The following is a 21,939-nucleotide window of genomic DNA, read 5'->3' as shown; positions in this document are numbered from 1 at the left end:
CGGTAAGATTAATTTTAAAACCCGTCGGTCAACCCGGAAAATTCCGAACTCTTGAAAACTCGAACTCTTGAAACCTCGAAGTTTTTCCTTGGTCCCATGGACTTCGAGCTATCGAGGGTTACCTGTATTATTATGTGATTTCTATAAACCATATTCGTTGAAATAATTAGTTATATAAGCATTATCCACAATTTTTTTTTCAAAATGCATGATTGCATGTAACTTTCAACATTTCAAGACTTCTGCATTTATTATGTTGATTTTTTTGCACTAATAGATAGTACGAATGCCAATAGATGTAGCTTATACTCAATCAGTAGTAACATTTTTACATGTTAAAAAAATTTAATTTTCTTATTATCAATGTTACACACTGCATATTGAACCATTATGTAAACAAAAACAGAATACAAGCCGTTGTTTACATGACAAGGAGTTAAAAGCTCTGTAGCTTTTGCATACTCTACGGAATACTAAAATGCATTTCTGATTAGGAGAATTGTTAAAAATAAAAATAGAAAAATGAAATTTGACCAAAATCTTGACCATGCCCTTTGATTTAAAATTTGAATCAGAATACCCCCATGTCTGTTAATGAAAAACAAGAAAAGCTTCTTTTACCTTCCACATCTTCCATGTGCCCTATATGTATCTTAATCTCCTCAGCATACAAGGTCACTAAATCCTCTTCTCTAATTTCTGCTAGCTTTTTTATTTCTGCACAAAAAGAACAAACTTACTTAATTACTCAATCTCATCTCTTACCAATTTCTTTGTGAATTTTAATTGCATGCCCTTGCACAAAGCTGATTTCTTACAACTTTTACATTTATTGAATATCCTGTTCTCGTGATGTCATCAGGCAGTGAATGAAAGTTTATTCATGCAAAAGTCACCAATATGTGTAAACAATTTTTACACATAACAAGAGGCCCAGGAGCCACATCGCTCACCTGAGCAACAATATTCCTAACTCTGATCAAATTAGCATTACAGTATCAAAATCAAAATATCTTGACTTGACCAAGTTCTTCTGTTGTACCTGTAAGAAGATTTTTTTAAATTTCTATATAACCCCCCCCCCTCCATTGTGGCCCCACTTTTCTCTAGGAAATCATGTTTTAATCCGCACAAGTTCAATCTGCATAACCCGTGCTTTCACACAAGTTATTGCTTTTTGGACTAAAAACTTTCCCAGAATTTTTCTATAGATTTTTTCTATATGTTCCTATGTAAAAATTCACCCCCATTGTTACCCCACCCTACCCCTGGGGACCAGGATTTAAACAGACTTGAATCTACACTATTTGAGGATGCCTCCACAAAAGTTTGAGCCTTCCTGGCCTAACAGTTTTTAAGAAGAAGATTTTTAAAGATTTTCTCTATATATTCCTATGTAAAAATTCATCCCCAATTGTGGCTTCACCATACCACCAGGGACCATGATTTGAACAATCTTTAATCTACACTACCTGAGAATGCTTCAACTCCAATTTGAGGATTTCTGGCCAAATAGTTTTTGAGAAGGAGATTTTTAAATATTTTCTCAATATATTCCTATGTAAAAACTCACCCCCATTGTGGCCCCCACCCTATCCCTTGGGACTATAACTTGAACAAACTTTAATCTACACTATCTGAGGATTCTTCAACTCCAAATTGAGCTTTTCTGGGCAAACAGTTTTTGAGAGGAAGATTTTTAAAGATTTTCTCTATATATTCCTATGTAAAAATGTGGCCCCATCCTACCCCTGGGGACCATGATTTGAATAAACTTGAATCTACACTATCTGATGATGCTTCAACTCCAAATTGAGCTTTTCTGGCCAAATTTTTTTTGAGAAGAAGATTTTTAAAGATTTTCATTAAATATTCCTTCCGGTATGTAAAAATTTGACCCCCCCCCATTATGGCCCCACCCTTCCCCTGGGGACTATGATTTGAACAAAGTTGAATCTACACTACCTGAGGATGCCTCCACACAAGTTCAAGCTTTTCTTTCCAAATTACTTTTGAGAAGAAGATTTTTAAAGATTTTCTCTTTACATTCTTATGCAAAAATCCATTCCCCAATTGTGGCCCCAACCTACCCCTGGGGACCATGATTTGAACAAACTTGAATCTACACTACATGAGGATGCTTCAGTACAAGTTACCACTTTTCTGGCCTTACAGTTTTTGAGAAGAAGATTTTTGAAAAATACCAACAAATTATCAATATATCTTAATTATTTTTCCTTGAAAGAGGGGGGGGTGACCCTTCATTTGAACAAACTTGATTCCCCTTCACCTAGTCATGCTTTTTTCAAGTTTGGTTGAGTTCCACCCAGTGGTTCTTGAGAAGAAGAAGAAAATGTGAAAAGTTACGTGGGTTATATATTTTTTCTGCAATGTCGTTAACTTCATATCCCGAATAATTCACCAAGAAAACGAAATAATGGGAAAAGGGAAATTGGTAATCCCTTGGACTGACACTCCTCAAATTGACGCTCCTCAAATTCTTAAAATATTTGGATTAGTTAAAATTACTTTTAGAGATGATGCCCTTTGAATTGACATCACATTGTTGTGTCTGGAGCGAAATAAAACGGCGCATCAAGATTTGCCTAAACTTCGGTGGAGAAAAGGGAGAAAATGGTCAAACAGCAACAAAACAATGTATATGAACAAGGGTTCAGCAAAGACTTTAAAGACTATTCTAAAGGTGAGAATAAGATTTTGGAGAAATTTACTGTGTTAAATTGGACGAGATGTAAGGTATTTTAATACATAATCTTTTGAAGATCATCACAAAAATCTTATGAAATAAATTTATCACTTGATAGTCCTTTGGAAAATAAAAAAAACACTGCATGATTAGGTTTGTTGCTGACTGACTACAGATATATGTTGCCTCGTCATCTAAGAGACTGATCAACCCAATATATTTCTTTAATCAGTAACAAACCTACATGTACTTAGTAATAATATCTTGCCAAAAATTAAAATATTTCTCCCCAATATCACAAACTGTAGCAATAATGTTCTTTGTACCAAGTAATTAAAAAATATGTATCTTTCATATATCAGGATACTTCTACTGATATTATTACATATAAAACGTATTGTGACATTGTATTTTTTAGAAAAAGATACAGCTTGGTAAATAAAATTTGACAGGATGTTAAAGTAAAACATGGCATGGTTTGTGGTACTCACCTTCTCTCATTTCCTTAAGAAATTTATTACTAGCACTCTCATCTTTCTCTTCCAATTCCTGAATGGGTTCTAAAAGATAAAAATTTTCAAAATCAGTCAAATACATGTACCTAAATAATTTTAATTATTGTTGCTTTTGGAGAGAGAGAGAGAGAGAGAGAGAGAGAGAGAGAGAGAGAGAGAGAGAGAGAGAGAGAGAGAGAGAGAAGGGGTGTGTGAGTTATACATTTCTTTAAAGTAATCCTCAAAGTACCTCTTTTGAACACCTTGTGTAATTACCACATACAGCCCACTGAATGACATACTGGCCCCATTCAAGAGAAATTCAAGAGAATTCAAGGGAAGAGGATACCACACTTTTATTTGCAACAGATTTATAATTTCAGAATTTATCGAAGATAAACTGGTTTGTGGCACTTGTTTTAGGGATTATGATGTAGATTATGTGGAAAATAAAATACTGGAGACATCTAAGGACTGCATTAAAGCGAGAAAGGTTGAAAACATCATGGTTACAAAATACAGACCCCCTTTCTCATATTTTTTTTTCCATTTGGGAAGAGGATTTAAAAGACTAATACATGTATTTGCTATTTATCATACCTCATTATAATAATTTTTTTAAATGCTTCATCTGATTAATCTTGACAATCATGCACTTGACAGAGTGGATAAAATAGCCATTCCCTTTGGAAAGCCTCATAAATTTTCATATCATGCATATGACCAGAAAATAAGGATACTTTCATGATTGTAATCAAATAAATTATTGAGTCTTCAATTTTATCACTAATATTATATCTCAAATATTTTTAACCCTTCTTTTAATACAGAACTTATCAAACAAATTATTTATTTGAATATTATAAAAAATGAGATATGAGCAATCAAAGATGAAAAGGAGCTATTGCCAATATAAACATACAAATAAACCTATAAAGAAGATGGATTTATCAGGAAAAAAAAAAAACTTTTGAAAACCAGGAATGTTTTTTGGTTATTTTCTATTGTAAATATTAATTACTAAATTTTTTTTAATCTGCATTGTTCTTGCAATTTCATTATTTATCTTTAATTTAAAAGTTGGCTAAAACAGCATTTTCTCAGTAAACTGGTTTATTTCTGCATATTTTTTTGGCCTAGATATCCTTCAGGGCCGGCCTGCTCCTAAAAAAATCTAAGATATTTTGATAGGTTTTGTTCAAAGGAATGAATTTAAATAGAATTTTTTTAGGGGCACCCTGTCCCTGGGATCGAATTTTGCAACAAAAAAATTTCAGAAAACTGATTTCTATCATTATAGTAGGTAGTCTATTTTTACATCGAAGAGTGTTCTGGATAGCTCAGTAGGTTATACCGCTGGCTATGCCACACATGATGTTTTGTGCCCTGGTTTGATCCAATCAGTGGGCATACTTTAGAATTAATGGCATTTTTATAAACACTGTTTTTATTATGCAGAATTTCCTGTATTATATATTTAACTTTGATCTTCTTCCTTAAATGAGCATTTGCTCTTTGAATTAAAGATATCAATGGAAAAAATATATACTTCACTAAATGTAAAAGCAATCAACCAGAACTATAGTAACCTCAGTGTAAGCAAGCTTTGTTTGAGGAGAAAAATCATTCACTCTGTGTTACTAATGACAGATGTCACATCAAAAATTTATGCCAAACAAAGTCTTTTTAGTTGAATTGGTAGTAGCCTAAGGTGTTGGGTGATGCTGGCGATGAGCATCAAAAAAATTACAGCTTAATTATAAGCAAAACCCAGGCTGAATTGACTGCACAGTGTTCAATAAATCTAATATGGGCATAATGGCAGTGATGGGTACTTCATGTATTTTTAAGAACGGGTTATTATTTTTCTTATGAGAAAAATATATAACACCAGGAGCCTGTGGACAGAAAAGGGAACTCGCCAATTGACAACAAGCAGTGCTAATTTTCTAATCAATAACTGACAATTTTCTAAGATCTTATCCTGTTTTGAAGCTGTACGGCTACCTTTCCGAATCAACACAACTTCTTCAATTTCATTATTTTTTTTTATAATTTGCATTTCTTACATGAATGACATTTTTCCAAATTAAATGTATAATCTCCAAAGAAATGAGTTGGAAGAGGACGTAAATACACTAACGGGATTAGCAACCTCCTTAACACCATGTTTACATTTACTTCCCAAAATATCATGCACGTTTTAAAAAAATTCGCAAATTTTGCATTGTCCTTCAAAATTAAGGACCCAATCGTGTGAAACATCTGTACCAAAGAGAAATTTAATATAAGAACTTGCTTGACACTCTTTATAAGATAAAAATGTTCAAATAAAAAAATCCTGCAAAAACACGTACTGCTTATTCTGATTAAAGCAAATGAATGTCTTCATCTTATTGATATGGATCTGTTTCAGAAATTTTGAATTATCATGTTCAAAACTGAATGCGATATACTGAAACAAGAGGCCCATGGGCCACATCGCTCACCTGAACAGCAGTTCCTTGTAACATTACATTTCGTAGCATATGCTTTTTCTATTTTAAACATTGAACCCCTTTCTGGGGACCCAGTTATGGTCCGAGGTTTATGGTTGGCTTGAACAACATAAATAGTAACATAGTAATGAAAATGTGAAGCACTGCGGTGGGACCGCACGTACACAACCTGAAAAACTGAACATAGCAGAGTTCCACTTCAAGAGGAATAACTCTCAGACTGTACAGAACACAAGAAAGATAACTCTTGGTTCCACTACATTAGAGTTTACACAATTTGAGGATCCTTGCATAGTAATCTCACAAACTGTAGCATTATAGTTCTCGAGAAAAACTTTTTAAAAACATTTTCAATATATCTTTCTATGTTAAACTTTGAACCCCTCTTGGGGCCACAGTATTAGTCCAGTGCTAAAGTTTTAATTATTTGGAATCTACATTATTTAAGGATGCTTGCCTAATTATCTCACAAGCTGAAGCATTATAGTTCCCTAGAAAAAGATTTTTCAACATTTTCCCTCTATATTTCTATGCTAAACTTTGAACACCTCTTGGGGCCCCAGTATTAGATTGAGATCACGGCTTTTATAATTTCGAATCTACACTATTTGAGGGTGCTGACGTAGTTATCTGACAAATTGATGCATTGTAGTTCTCGAAAAGAAGATTTTTAAACATTTTCCATATATACCGGTACTTCTACATTTAACTTTAAACCCGTCTTGGGTCTCTAGTATTAGTCCAGGGGTCACTATTTTAAAACTGTCGAACCTTCATTATCCAAGGTTGTATGCATGATAGTAATCTCACAAATTGAAGCATTGTAGTTCTCGAGAAGAAAATTTTTTAACATGTTACCTTTATATTTCTTTAATAAATTTTGACCCCATCTTGGGGCCCCAGTATTGGTCCGGGGGTCACGATTTTACCAATTAGGAATCTACATAAGCGAAGGATGCATGCATAGAAATTCCACAAACTAAAACATTGTAGTTCTTCAGAAGAAAATTTTTAAACTTTTCCTTTATGTTTTTTAAAATGTTTAAATTTTGAACCCCTCTTGGTGCCCATCAATTGTCCGGGAGTTACAATTTTTTGAATCTACATTATTTAAGGATGTACATGTATGCATAGTAATATCCCAAACAGTTGCACTATAGTTCTTGAGAAGAAGATTTTAAAACATTTTCCTACATATGTTAAAATCTAAACCCCTACTGGGGCCCCACTTTTTGTTCGGGGGTCACGATTTTTACAATCTTCACTATGTATACAACCTTTTGTATACGTATTGGCATTTTTGGTGAAGTGGTTCTTGAGAAGAAAATTTTTAAACATTTTTCATATGTAGTTCTATGTTAAACTTTGAACCCCGCCTGGGGCCCCAGTCTTGGTCCGAGGGTCAAGATTTCTACAATTTAGAATCTTCATTATACATACAAGCTTTTGTGTAAATATTGGCATTTCTGGTGCAGTGGTTCTTGAGAAGAAGATTTTTTAAACATTTTCCTAAGGTATTTCTATATAAAACTTTGAACCCCGCCTGGGGCCCCAGTCTTGGTCCGAGGGGCACGATTTTTACAATTTAAAATCTTCACTTTATATACAAGCTTTTATATAAATATTGGCATTTCTGGTGCAGTGGTTCTTGAGAAAAAGATTTTTAAACATTTTCCTATGTATTTCTATGTTAAACTTTGAACCCCGCCTGGGGCCCCAGTTTTGGTCCGAGGGTCACGATTTTTACAATTTAGAATCTTCACTATGTATACAAGCTTTTGTGTAAATATTGGCATTTCTGGTGCAGTGGTTCTTGAGAAGAACATTTTTTAAACATTTTCCATATGTTGTTCTATGTTAAACTTTGAACCCCGCCTGGGGCCCCAGTTTTATCCGAGGGTCACCATTTTTACAATTTAGAATCTTCACTATACATAAAAGCTTTTGTGTAAATATTGGCATTTCTGGTGCAGTGGTTCTTGAGAAGAAGATTTTTTAAACATTTTCCTATGTATTTCTATGTTAAACTTTGAACCCCGCCTGGGGCCCCAGTTTTGGTCCGAGGGTCACGATTTTTACAATTTAGAATCTTCACTATATATACAAGCTTTTGTGTAAATATTGGCATTTCTGGTGCCGTGGTTCTTGAGAAGAAGATTTTTAAAGACATGCACCCTAAACTTACTGTTTCGCAATTATCTCCCTTATGAAAAGGGCTGTGCCCTTTATTTTTACAATTTATAACCCCCTTTCCATAAGGATGCTTTGTACCAAATTTGGTTAAATTTGGCCCAGTGGTTTTTGAGAAGAAGTTGAAAATGTGAAAAGTTTACAGACGGACGGACAGACGGACGGACGGACGGACGACGGACAACGGGTGATCAGAAAAGCTCACTTGAACCTTCGGTTCAGGTGAGCAAATAAAAACCTGATTTTAATGTCATTGTTGACATGGAATATATGAGAATTTAATCATCGTAATTATGGTCCTATATGGGAATGACGTAAAATAAAAATTTCTTTATTTTCTAAAGGATATTGTGTTAATGTTTTCCATAGAATAAAAGAAGATTGATGCATTAAAACAACCTTTGAAATTGCGTCACGCCAGACATTTGATTGTTGCTTATATTTTCCTGGTTGTAAATAAACACATATAAAGTACATGTATCATATTTTAGAGAGTAAACTGAAAAAATAAGATTTAAAGATAACAAAGAAAAAAGAGCATCCATAACACAAACTGCTCAGAGAACGACTGTAAAACTGTTATTTTCAATCACTATACATGATGAGAACTAGAACTTAAGAGTTTACTGTGTATGTAGGGCTGGGTATTGGGTAGATATTTTGTATTGCGATATATTGCGATATTTCAAAATGTACTGCAATATTTTCCTTTATAAAAATTTGGATTTTTTAAAATATTAATTGACTGTAATTGATAGATTTATATACATAATTCATTTGCACTTTAAGTCTGTAAAAAAGAATTCTATTCTATACAAAGGAAGTCTATTAATAAAAGAGTAAGTCATTTTTGTTGTCAAATTATAGACTGTTTAAATAAAAAAAACTTGAAAAATTAGATGATTTATCATCTACCAAAATACGACACAAGTAGTCAGTTAATTAGGTACATTGACAAAATACATTTAAAGCACTTGACTTATCTGGTGAAACAAGAAAATAAAACATGCAACAAGTATTTTATCACTTTTATAGATTCTATATGAGATGAACGTTTTGACTGATTTTGTCATCCCGCTGGGAGACATAACAACAACTGCTACAGGGCCTACTTCAAATTCTTTACAAAAAATATAAGTATGTCAACATGTTTGGGCTTAGGGAAGCTCATTGGCTAATTACAATACATGTATCACAATATCCGACTTTCCTTTGGTCTTTAGACAGATAACAAATGCATCAGTCATTTCTAAATTCAAATCAGATTTTGGGAATACCAAGCCCGTAACGAAATTCCGAGTTCAATCAATAAGGCCATGAGTATACCAGTGTAGAAAACAAGAGGCTCAATGGGCCACATCGCTCACCTGAGCAACACTGGCTTTATATGGGCGTTCAAAGGACATTGTGTAATATGGCCCCTCGGTAGATTAACCAAAAATTAATATCCAAATTTTCACTTATTTTTGCATATACTTAATCTTTGACATATTTACCTTTATGGAATACCATTTTTACCGAAAATAAGATCATATTCAATATAAATAACTAAATTTTCAGTTGGTGTTCACGGTTAACTTCCAGTTCCCTTTATTTTAGCGCCCCCGCCCCCCCCCCCCCCCCAATCACTTTTTAAAACGATTAAAGTACATGAGAGCATAAAGTACATTTTCTCCCTCCATTACTTACTAGTTATTGTATTTAAAAAAAATCCTATATGTAAAAGAAGAAAAGTGTACCTCAATGCACCAGAATGAATGCACTCAATTCCTCAAATTAAAACATTGAAAAATTTAATTGGCCTTCTCCATTATAGACAATTGTCATTTACCAGGCATGAATTCATTTCGTATGACGTTTCATATCCTTACTCACTTGATTGAAGAATAAACTTAACTGAAAAATGTTGTCACTTTTGTTAAAGAGCTATAATTCAAATCAATGTATTGGCAGGCAGGTCGCTCTATTGTACCAAGGCCCATCCATTATTTTCATCTTCATTAAAAAACAACAAATATGTACAAACAAACATGATTTTCCGTTGCAATATTTTTTTAAGAACACCAATAATGCTTTTATCCTCATAAGAATAATGTGTCAGGACTATGGAAACTGTTTAAAAGGCGTCGTTTTCATTTACTTGTGTTTGAAAAACTATCAAAAATTTGTGTAGATTTTATGCAATTCATCGTTGAAGAAGGGGCACCACTTTTAGCAAGACATTTCTATTGATCAACCAAAATTTCAGCATCAATCGTAGAATTATAATCAAGATACATAGCTTGGTTTGAGTCATGTTTTTGTTCACATAAGTTTATTACATTCAACTTAAGATTTTTAAACTTGGTATTTCCTATTCAGCATAGCTGCATTTAAAATATAAACAAACTAAAGCATGACCTCAGCTTTGTGTACAAACATATAGTAGCATTGTGGGCAAAGCTCTGTATCTTGCTTATATAACTCGAAGCTTAACCCTCAGGTTAGTAAAATTATAGGAATTCGTAAACAATTAAAACAAGAGAAAACTGCACTAAAACAAAGAAAAAACTCAATTTATTTTTCATCATATATATACATTAGTTATATATTTCTAGCAGCGAGAATAATCTCCGTTTAAATTGAAATTGCTGAGCATCTTAATAGAACATGTTGCATTAATCAACCTTTACCTAGTGATCATACCGAATTAAACGCACCAACATAATTTAACCCCCATGGGGACCCCACCAAGTGACCCTACCCCCTGAAATCATGGTTTTAACAAACTAGAATGAATCAACACTACCTGAGGATGCTTCCACACCAGTTACAGGTTTTTTTTGCTATGTATTCATATGTAAAATTCGACCCACCCACTGTGGCCGCATCCTACCCCCGGGATCATGGTTTGAACAAATTTGAATCTACACTATGTGAGGATGCTTCCAAACAAGTTACAGCTTTTCTGGCCTACTGGTTTGAGTTGTGAAGATTTTTCTCTATGTATTCCTATGTAAAAATTTCGACCCCCCATTACCCCCGGGGATCATGATTTGAATCTACACTACCTGAAGATGTTTCCACACAAGTTTCAGCTTTTCTGGCTGACTGGTTTTTGAGAAGATTTGAATGATTTTTCTCAGTCTATACATTTGTATCTAAAAATTTGATCCCCCATTGGGGCCCCACCGTACCCCCGGGGATCATGGTTTGGACAAGCTTGAATCTACACTACTTGAGGATGCTTCCACACAAGTTACAGCTTTTCTGGCCAATTGATTTTTGAGATGAATGTTTTTAAAGATATTTCTCTGTATATTTCACCTCAGGTGAGCTAACAATTATTTATGTCTCTGCTACATGTACACACCCTTGGTCTTAGTAATTCCATCACCTAAATTAATCTCCGTTTAGACTGAATAGACGAGAAAATACTGACAACTAGCCTAAAACACATTGCAGTAATCAACTATTATGCAAAGACCATACCGTATTACCATTAGAATTTGTATTTAAGTTGTAAAAGTACCGTACCCGTTAATGTATCTTATTTTCTGCAAGTAACAGTCAGCTGCCTTATTTACCGATGTCTATGTTTGATTGATACGTAAAAATTACAAAATACAGGCGATAGTTCCCCTAAGTTACAAACTTACGTAATTCATGAAAACGAAACGAAAATCAAAACAAGCTAAAATCACCGTCAAAGGTGAAAATGTCAACGCATTGGAATATTTAATCTCAATTTACTTCACAAAATCAGCATTAATGTATCTTGCATGTTTCAAATATTTCTTTTGCACGCAAACTGTTCCACAACAACCATATCATCTTTGTCAGATTGACTCATTTCTTATACGTTCAAAATGGCCGCTTCAAAGAGGTTTTTGAGATATGGAATACCGAACCCGAAGTTATAAACTGATCGAAGCCCCCCCTTCCAATTATTTTTTTCGTAATAACTCAAATTCGGAAAAAGATTGTCCCTTAATTTTTGTAATTTATATTTTCCTTTCCATAAGGATAATTTATGCTAAACTACGTTGAATTTGACTCAGTAGTTCTGTAGAAGAAGATTTCAAAATGTAAAAAGTTTACAGACGGACGGACGACGGACAAAATGCGATCAGAATAGCTCACTTGAGCTTTCAGCTCAGGTGAGCTAAAAATGTATTGCGATACGATATTTTTTTCCATGCACCGCAATACACCATAATACCGGTGTCATATAATATTTTGATACCGCGAAATATTGAACCCGGGTTCAATATATTATGCGATATTATGAACCCGGGTTCAAAATATCGCTGCGATATATTGAACCCCCCGATAAAATATTGAACCCCGGGTTCAAAATATTATGGCCGCGATATTTTGAAACCCTATCGAATTTTCATTGCTTTTGGAGAGGGGGTTCAAAATATTATGGCTGTGATATATTGAACCCCCTACTGTTTCCAATTTCCTTTGGAGAGGGGGTTCAAAATATTATGGCTGCGATATATTGAACCCCCTACCTATTTCCAATTCCCTTTGGAGAGGGGGTTCAAAATATTATGGCTGCAATATTTTGAACCCCCTACCTATTTCCAATTCCCATTGGAGAGGGGGTTCAAAATATTATGGCCGCGATATTTTGAATCCCCCTCTATTTTTTTTTGCTATTGGAGAGGGGGTTCAAAATATTATGGCTGCGATATTTTGAACCCCCTACTTATTTCCAATTCCCATTGGAGAGGGGGTTCAAAATATTATTGTTTCCAATTCCCTTTGGAGAGGGGGTTCAAAATATTATGGCTGCGATATATTGAACCCCCTACTAATTTCCAATTCCCTTTGGAGAGTGGGTTCAAAATATTATGGCCGCGATATTTTAAATCCCCCTCCATTTTTTATTGCTATTGGAGAGGGGGTTCAAAATATTATGGCCGCGATATTTTGAACCCCCCTCCATTTTTTATTGCTATTGGAGAGGGGGTTCAAAATATTATGGCTGCGATATATTGAACCCCCTACTTATTTCCAATTCCCTTTGTAGAGGGGGTTCAAAATATTATGGCCGCGATATTTTGAACCCCCCTACCTATTTCAATTCCCATTGGAGAGGGGGTTCAAAATATTAAGGCAGCGATATATTGAACCCCCAACCTTTTTCCAATTCTTATTGGAGAGGGGGTTCAAAATATTATGGCTGAGATATTTTGAACCCCCCTCCATTTTTTATTGCTATTGGAGAGGGGGTTCAAAATATTATGGCTGCGATATTTTGAATCCCCCTCTATTTTTTTTTTGCTATTGGAGAGGGGGTTCAAAATAATATTGTTTCCAATTCCCTTTGGAGAGGGGGTTCAAAATATTATGGCTGTGATATTTTGAACCCCCCTCTATTTTTCATTGGTATTGGAGAGGGGGTTCAAAATATTATGGCTGCGATATATTGAACCCCCTACCTATTTCCAATTCCCATATGAGAGGGGGTTCAAAATATTATGGCCGCGAAATATTGAACCCCCTATTTTTCTACAATTCCTATTGGAGAGGGGGTTCAAAATATTATGGCAGCGATATTTTGAATCCCCCTCTATTTTTCATTGTTATTGGAGAGGGGGTTCAAAAAATTATTGTTTCCAATTCCCTTTGGAGAGGGGGTTCAAAATATTATGGCTGCGATATATTGAACCCCCTACTAATTTCCAATTCCCTTTGGAGAGTGGGATCAAAATATTATGGCCGCGATATTTTAAATCCCCCTCCATTTTTTATTGCTATTGGAGAGGGGGTTCAAAATATTATGGCCGCGATATTTTGAACCCCCCTCCTTTTTTTATTGCTATTGGAGAGGGGGTTCAAAATATTATGGCTGCGATATATTGAACCCCCTACTTATTTCCAATTCCCTTTGTAGAGGGGGTTCAAAATATTATGGCCGCGATATTTTGAACCCCCCTACCTATTTCAATTCCCATTGGAGAGGGGGTTCAAAATATTAAGGCAGCGATATATTGAACCCCCAACCTTTTTCCAATTCCTAATGGAGAGGGGGTTCAAAATATTATGGCCGCGATATTTTGAACCCCCCCTCTATTTTTCATTGGTATTGGAGAGGGGGTTCAAAATATTATGGCCGCAATATTTTGAACCCCCTACTTATTTCTAATTCCCATTGGAGAGGGGGTTCAAAATATTATGGCTGCGATATTTTGAACCCCCCCTCTATTTTTCATTGGTATTGGAGAGGGGGTTCAAAATATTATGGCCGCAATATTTTGAACCCCCTACTTATTTCCAATTCCCATTGGAGAGGGGGTTCAAAATATTATGGCCGCGATATGTTGAACTCCCCTCTATTTTTCATTGGTATTGGAGAGGGGGTTCAAAATATTATGGCAGCGATATATTGAACCCCCTACTTATTTCCAATTCCCTTTGGAGAGGGGGTTCAAAATATTATGGCAGCGATATTTTGAACCCCATACCTATTTCCAATTCCCATTGGAGAGGGGGTTCATAATATTATGGCTGCGATATATTGAAAACCCTTCTTATCATGGTACTCTTCCAAGTCCATGTCCGATGCGGTCACAAATGAATTGATCAGTAGAAACTCACAATTCCCAAATTGTATTACATAACAGGGATATTATACAGGCTGATGTCAGCTATGAAGGGAGCCAATTAATGTTTACCTAGCTACCACCGGTGTGTATACACAGTACACAGGTGTTAGCCCCCTTTTCTCCCACCTGGGGACTACCATTTAGAGTAACCTCCAAGGATACCTTATTTTCTTGGTAACAAAAAGAATCACCAAAAACAATATGATTTTCATTCATAATATGTTTTATTACAGACTGACAATAAAAGCACAATTATACCCCCCCCCCTTCCATCTACCCCCTCCCCCCCCCAAAATAATTTGAATTCTGTATATGCATGAAGAAAAGATTTGGAGGGGGGGGGGGGGCAAAAGCAATAAAAGAAGGGTGGCATTATTATTTATAATTAGATTTCACAGCCATTAAATTTTGAAACCCCTAGATCTCCAATAGCCAGTGATAAGAAGGGTTTTCAATATAGCGCAGCCATAAAATTATGAACCCCCTCTCCAATGGGAATTGGAAATAGGTATGGGGTTCAAAATATCGCTGCCATAATATTTTGAAACCCCTCTCTAATGGAAATTGGAAATACCGGGTAGGTTGGGGGTTCAATATATCGCAGCCATAATATTTTGAACCCCCTCTCAAATAGCAATGAAAAATAGAGGGGGGTTCAAAATATCGCGGCCATAATATTGTGAACCCCCTATACAATGGGAATTGGAAAAAGGTAGGGGGTTCAATATATCGCAGCCATAATATTTTGAACCCCCTCTCCAATACCAATGAAAAAAAGAAGGGGGTTCAAAATATCGCGGCCATAATATTTTGAACACCCTCTACAATGGGAATTGAAAAATATGTAGGGGATTCAATATATCGCAGCCATAATATTTTGAACCCCCTCTCCAAAACCAATGAAAAATAGAGGGGGTTGAAATATCTCGGCCATAATATTTTGAACCCCTTCTCCAATGGGAATTGGAAAAAGGAAGGGGGTTCAATATATCGCAGCCATAATATTTTGAACCCCCTCTCCAATAGCAATGAATAATAGAGGGGGGTTCAAAATATCGCAGCCATAATATTTTGAACCCCCTCTCCAATGGGAATTGGATAAAGGTAGGGGGTTCAAAATATCGCAGCCATAATATTTTGAACCCCCTCTCCAATACCAATGAAAAATAGAGGGCGGTTCAAAATATTGCGGCCATAATATTTTGAACCCCCTCTCCAATAGGAATTGGAAAAAGGTTGGGGGTTCAAAATATTGCGGCCATAATATTTTGAACCCCCTCTCCAATACCAATGAAAAATAGAGGGGGGTTCAAAATATCGCGGCCATAATATTTTGAACCCCCTCTCCAATAGGAATTGGAAAAAGGTTGGGGGTTCAATATATCGCAGCCATAATATTTTGAACCCCCTCTCCAATGCCAATGAAAAATAGAGGGGGGTTCAAAATATCGCGGCCATAATATTTTGAACCCCCTCTCCAATAGGAATTGGAAAAAGGTTGGGGGTTCAATATATCGCAGCCATAATATTTTGAACCCCCTCTCCAATGCCAATGAAAAATAGAGGGGGGTTCAAAATATCGCAGCCATAATATTTTGAACCCCCTCTCCAATACCAATGAAAAGTAGAGGGGGGTTCAAAATATCGCGGCCATAAAATATTGAACCCGGGTTCAATATTTTATGGGGGGGTTCAATATATCGCAGCGATATTTTGAACCCGGGTTCAATATATCGCGGGGTTCAAAATATTATATGACACCGGTATCATTGCCCAGCCCTGTGTGTATGGCTTAAAATCAAAGAAATGGAAAGGAAATCGATGTGCTTTTCGTAAAGACAGAAAGCAATACTGGCCCTATAGTTCAACTCTTTTGTTATATACAAATGATCCTTTACAACATTTTAGCCTTTTATGAATTGACTATGAAATACTTTAGTTAGAGCTCGATAAATTCAACACTATTGTATGTGGTTACTTGTTCTTTGGAAACATGATTTTTCTCCAGGGAATCTTATTTTATATCTTCCTCATTATTATGCAATAATTGTAAAATATATAATATGACATAGCTTATGGTTTTCACCTATTATTCTTTTAAGATCTTCATTGTTAGCACCTTCTGCTTCTAATTTTGCTTTCTTCCTTTTCAAAAATTCCAATTCGCTTGAGATATCTAAAGGAAAAATAAACTTAAAATCAACACAATTAATATATCAAAAATCTTGTTCAAAATGAATGTTATGTTTAAAGTTCATTTTATCAAACAATAAAAAGTAAAGAATGCAACTCTGCATGGAAAATTAAGAACTTCTAATATCCTGACATGGTAGATATGCATGGGTATGCAATAAGACTGCACGGTACATTTTTGTGTTGTAGTTTGCATGCTTTTATACCAAAATTATCATTATATCCATTATCAAAAAATTTGACTTTTAATGCATTTTATTTTATTTTAAAATAATGTATAAGAAATTAATCATGATATAAATAGTGACATTAATTGTTTTCAAACATTTAACTGGTAAGCACAAATAACCTCCATTATAGTCACATATTAGATGTACATATATTTTCAAGAAATTATTTACATTTCATTAACAAGACAGTTTGAAATCATGAACTTTGACCTTTTGTAATTTTAAAATGGGACCTGAGCAAAATCATTTGAATTTTATATTAAGAAAAAAGGCTTTAATATAGTGAACAAAAAAGTATGTATCATTGCTCAATATCTAACAATGCATTAGCTGCAAACCTTACCTTAATGATATTACATATATGACAGGCTTAGGGTAATGCTAAATGTAATGGTAATGCATTGCAATGCATTACATGTTTTCAAAGTAATGCTAGTAATGTGTAATGCCACAAAATTAGCATTACAAGTAATGGTAATGTACTGGTAATGCATTACTTTCCAAAATCTAGTGTAATGTTGGCATTACATGGCATTACTTTGCATTACTATATGCTTTTCTATGCAAGTTCATTTCTAAAACTGTGATGAATTGAATATTTGAAATTGTATTTGATTAAAAATTGTTTTGAAGAAGAAAAATAATTATTGAGATAAAGGTAGTTTAGTTGTATGATTTAAAAAAATCCATTCTTAAATTGTCAATATAACTAGCCATAACAACACAATTTCAAAACATTTTAAGAGTGTTGTTATTAAGAATTTTATATTATTTGAAAAATTTACTCCAATTAGTTGGGCATTCAATGAATTCTTTACTGTGAAGAATGTGTTAACAACACACAATGCCCCCAGGATAATCTAAGTATCAAAACAATCCATTGTTTTAAGAGGTGCTAAACACCCCATTTCCCACCCTTCTCTTAACTGTGTTCCATTAGAATAAAGAACAGACATGCACCCTTTAAAGCAAAAACGAATGCACTATCCAGTCATGATCTCTGAAAGCTTAAAAATTATTTCCAGTAATGAGTATTATCACTTTTTTAAAAATAATTTTACTCTCTCTCCTCTCCTCTCTCTCTCTCTCTCTCTCTCTCTCTCAACATCTGATGAAACATTTGCAAAAACTTTTTATTTAGCTTTTAAATTACTTTAAATATTTTAAACTTATTGTCGACTTTTCACAAAGTAATGGTAATGGTAATGCATTACTTTACTCATGTAATGGTAATGTAATGCATTACTTCAAGAAATTTAAGTAATGGTAATGGTAATTTAATGCCCAAATTCATGAAGTAATGGTAATGTAATGCATTACTTTACAATGTAATTCACCCCAAGCCTGATATATGACAAAACAAGACCTTTACATAACATAATCATATTACATATTATTATACACATATAAACATTCATGCAAATTATGCAGTACAGGGTATATAGGGCAGGAGAAAAGGGATACTATCAACTCTAAACAATCTTGTAACGAATGTCGCAATGACCAAATAGACATCTGTAAAACTGTCTATACTATGGGCCTTTAAGTCCCATTCGTATGATGATCGAGTCTATTAAGAAAATAATGAGAATTTCTACAATGTTGTAAACTCAAAAATGTTAAGAAATTCATATCACTCTCAGACTTCTTCCTGTCTCAGACTCCCTTCCCTATAGAGGTCTCATTTATGTGGATGTATATCTTGCTTTGTTGTGTTACTCAGTGTCACAATAAAATTATCAAATCTGTTTTTGTTTCAAATAATGAAAATACTAAGAGAAGATAACTCCATTAACTGCCTGAACTTTTTCCAAATGCTTTCACAATATCATAACTTTAATAGACAGCTTCATTCTTTCCCTGTTTTAAATATGTGAATTTAATCATTTCTTTTATTAAAATTCCTGAGCAAAATAAAATAACAAGACAAATATAGCACCCCCCTCTCTGCCATAACCCTTGCCTTACATGAAGGTGACATGAATTTTTAAAACAAATGCATTATATAAATAGTGCCTGTTTGGGAGGGTAACAGTTGAAATTGACACCCCGAGAAAACCATTGTCAACCGACGCGAAGCGGAGGTTGACAATGGTTTTCGAGGGGTGTCAATTTCAACTGTTATCCTCCCAAACAGGCACTATTTATTTTGTTATACTGAATGTCTTTTTTAAAATTTTTAAGAAAATTTTACTGCTTTTATATAGGAATAACGTGAATTCTACGGCGAACCGTACGCGCATAATTTTCGCGCATGTAACATTTTTTAATGTTACACGTTGCCAAGTGCGTTGCTAACGCTGAGGGTAATAGTAAATATTATTAACTGCGTCTTAACCAATCAGATTTCAGTATTTAACATGAAAGTATAACAATACTAAAGATGACAGCGTAATGTTTTTTTCTTAACATGCAGTCAGTTTTTGTTATGTGTCAGCATATGTTTCTAAAACATTATACGTTTCACACTAAAGACCATTTTGGCCACAGCTTGCATTAATAACCCCTACCCTATACACTATATGAATGCTTTGATTCAAATTCCTAACCTGAGAGACGTGAAATTTAAAATTTCAATAGATGGCTTTATTTTCTTTCTTTATAAGCAGTCAGTTTTTATTCAGTATCAGTAGTAGTAAAGAATAAAAAAAATTTTAAACATTAAATGAATTGGCCCTAGAGTCAGAACCCCTACCTTGGGGGATATGAAATTTACAATTTTAGTAGAGGACTTCCTGGTTAACATCGACAGTGGTTGTATGTGATAGGGTATGGCGGTCGCCCGCTTGGACACGTGGGTTCTCTCTGGGTACTCCGGCTTCTTTCAACACCAATGACCCCCTTGCGCTAACATCCGTGCCGACGAGAGATATTAGTATAAGTTGTAGAACTTGCTTATCAATCGATGTTAAATAAATAAAGTTCAGTTCAACATAATTATAGAGTCAGTTTTTCTTACAGATTTGTGTAAGTCGAGAAGAAGAATGGCCATATTGCCCCCACTCCGCCCCCCCCCCCCCCCCCCCAAGGCCTTAACCCCTGACCCAGGGGTTATAAATTTCACAATTTAAGTAGAGGACTTCATGGACATCATAACCATGCATTCTGTTTTTTCCTCACATGTGTTGGAACAGAGAAAAAGATTTTGAACATTGGCTTTTTTGCATATTTGGCCCGGCTGTGACGACCATGGATGTAGGGCTAGGAATTTAACAATTTAGATTCCTCTTACCATAGAGATGCTTCAGACCAAAAATGGTAACCATTGTAGTTTTCAAGAAGAAGTTAAGAATGTACAATTGTTAATGCATGATGCACAACGATAGACGCATGACGAAGGATGAAGACCAACCACAATTGGTCACCCGAGTGTCTCAGGTGACCTAAAAATTCAATAACATGGACAATACCTCCTAATCTTGATTAAAAGAATTTCAAAGTATACTTACCCGTTTCAATTATTTCCCATTGTTCTGAAAAGAAAAGCATCAAAATATCAATTATGATATTTTAAAATGTTTACTATTGTAATTTGCCTTTTTTTTTAATCAGCCTCTAATTTCTTTAAAAACCCCTCCCTCTCTTTGCTTCCTATGTCTGACCACTAAATCATTTGAAAATTACTAAATCATTTTCATCAATCAGTGATTGCTCATATTTTCTGTATACTGAGGCAATTACATTTTGTTTTATGGCTTGAACAGGTATAACACATATGCTTTATTGTCAATAATTCTCAATTACAGTGCAATATGTTTTGAAATACATAATGCATTTTAATTCAGAATCAAAAATTATTACATACTTATATCCATATAAGCATTAAATTCTTAATTTTAGAAATTATCCGTCACGACGCTAAAATCATTCCAGCTTGAAGCCCAACATGTTACCGCTATGCTATATTAGACGATAATTAAACTGACGGTATTTATATATATATATAAAACGTATTTATATACGAATGACATCAAGCAATTAAAATTATTAATCTTTTCAAAAACACTTCATTATTGACGGTATTTTTAAAGTTAAAGTTTCTGATAAACTTTTGAACAAATTGATTGAATATTTTTCAAAGAAATTCTACATGAGGATAAAAAAAACGCTTTTTTAAATGATGCTTGATAAAGAATGTTCAAGAAAAAAATTCAATGAGATTTCGTCTGCTAAACATTTCGAGTTTTCTCGGTATTAAAGGTCAAACGTCTCTCATTTCTTGAAAAGAACATACACCTTTGTTGACTTTTTATTGTACAACAACTTGCTGATTAAATAAACAATCAAATCAATTAATTAATTTGAAAAAAAACAACAACAAACAAGCGTTTGCTTTTCCGGTGATTATTTTTAGGGACTATAACGTTAGTCAACACTCGAACATCACAGCTACTTATAGCAAAGCACGTCAGTATATTCAACAGTCGGCATAATAATAACAATAGTGTTGTGTTGTGCATGTACTATGCCTAAATTATAAGTAGTCAGGGTTTAATACATAGTGCACGAGCCGTAGACTAATTCTAAACTGGCTGATACCTGTATCAAGGAAATGATTGGAAATCACTGATAGGTCTTGTTCTCCAATTCAATGAAAATTTGAATTTTGTTGAGGAAAACAAATTTTTATCAAAAAGGCTGGCTTCAGCCTTTAGCTTTGGTAAGCTAAATTAAATAAATTTACCTTTAATGAATTCTTTTAATGATTCTTCCAATCCTTTTCCTCTATTTTTTTCACTCTTGGTCAGGTCCTTATAGCATTGTTGTCTCAGAGTACAGAAAGTCCTCAATTTCAGTGCTGATAAAGCTGATAAAGGAAACATCTTTTCACAATACATCATAATCAAATGATTCCAAATCTCTGATTTATCTACAAAATACAATTGAGAGACAAAATTTAGTGTGAATGGTAAAACTGCAATTTAATTAAGCCCCCTTTCTTCAACCAAAACATAACGTAGTGTCATTTACAAAATTATAATATTCTATAAACTAGATGCTGTCATTAGACAGTAATACACGCACCAT

The 21,939-nt window shown here is 34.4% G+C and overlaps 1 protein-coding gene across 1 annotated transcript in view; it reads right to left on the bottom strand.

The window, feature by feature from the left end:
• The window catches only part of LOC105338019 (uncharacterized), an 86,258-nt gene that overhangs the window by 18,899 nt on the left and 45,420 nt on the right, over positions 1 to 21,939 (bottom strand). Inside the window, exons 8-12 of the mRNA XM_066075205.1 lie at positions 21,596 to 21,781; positions 20,361 to 20,384; positions 16,575 to 16,664; positions 3,199 to 3,267; positions 622 to 717 (exon numbers count right to left, since the gene is read on the bottom strand). Of these exons, the coding sequence (XP_065931277.1) occupies positions 622 to 717; positions 3,199 to 3,267; positions 16,575 to 16,664; positions 20,361 to 20,384; positions 21,596 to 21,781 (465 nt within the window). The remainder of the gene's footprint in view (positions 1 to 621; positions 718 to 3,198; positions 3,268 to 16,574; positions 16,665 to 20,360; positions 20,385 to 21,595; positions 21,782 to 21,939) is intronic.

The sequence above is a fragment of the Magallana gigas genome, chromosome 2, assembly GCF_963853765.1.
Source record: "Magallana gigas chromosome 2, xbMagGiga1.1, whole genome shotgun sequence".
NCBI lineage: Eukaryota > Metazoa > Mollusca > Bivalvia > Ostreida > Ostreidae > Magallana > Magallana gigas.
The sequence above is the reverse complement of the archived record's forward strand: the minus strand, read 5'-3'. Positions and strand labels throughout refer to the sequence as shown.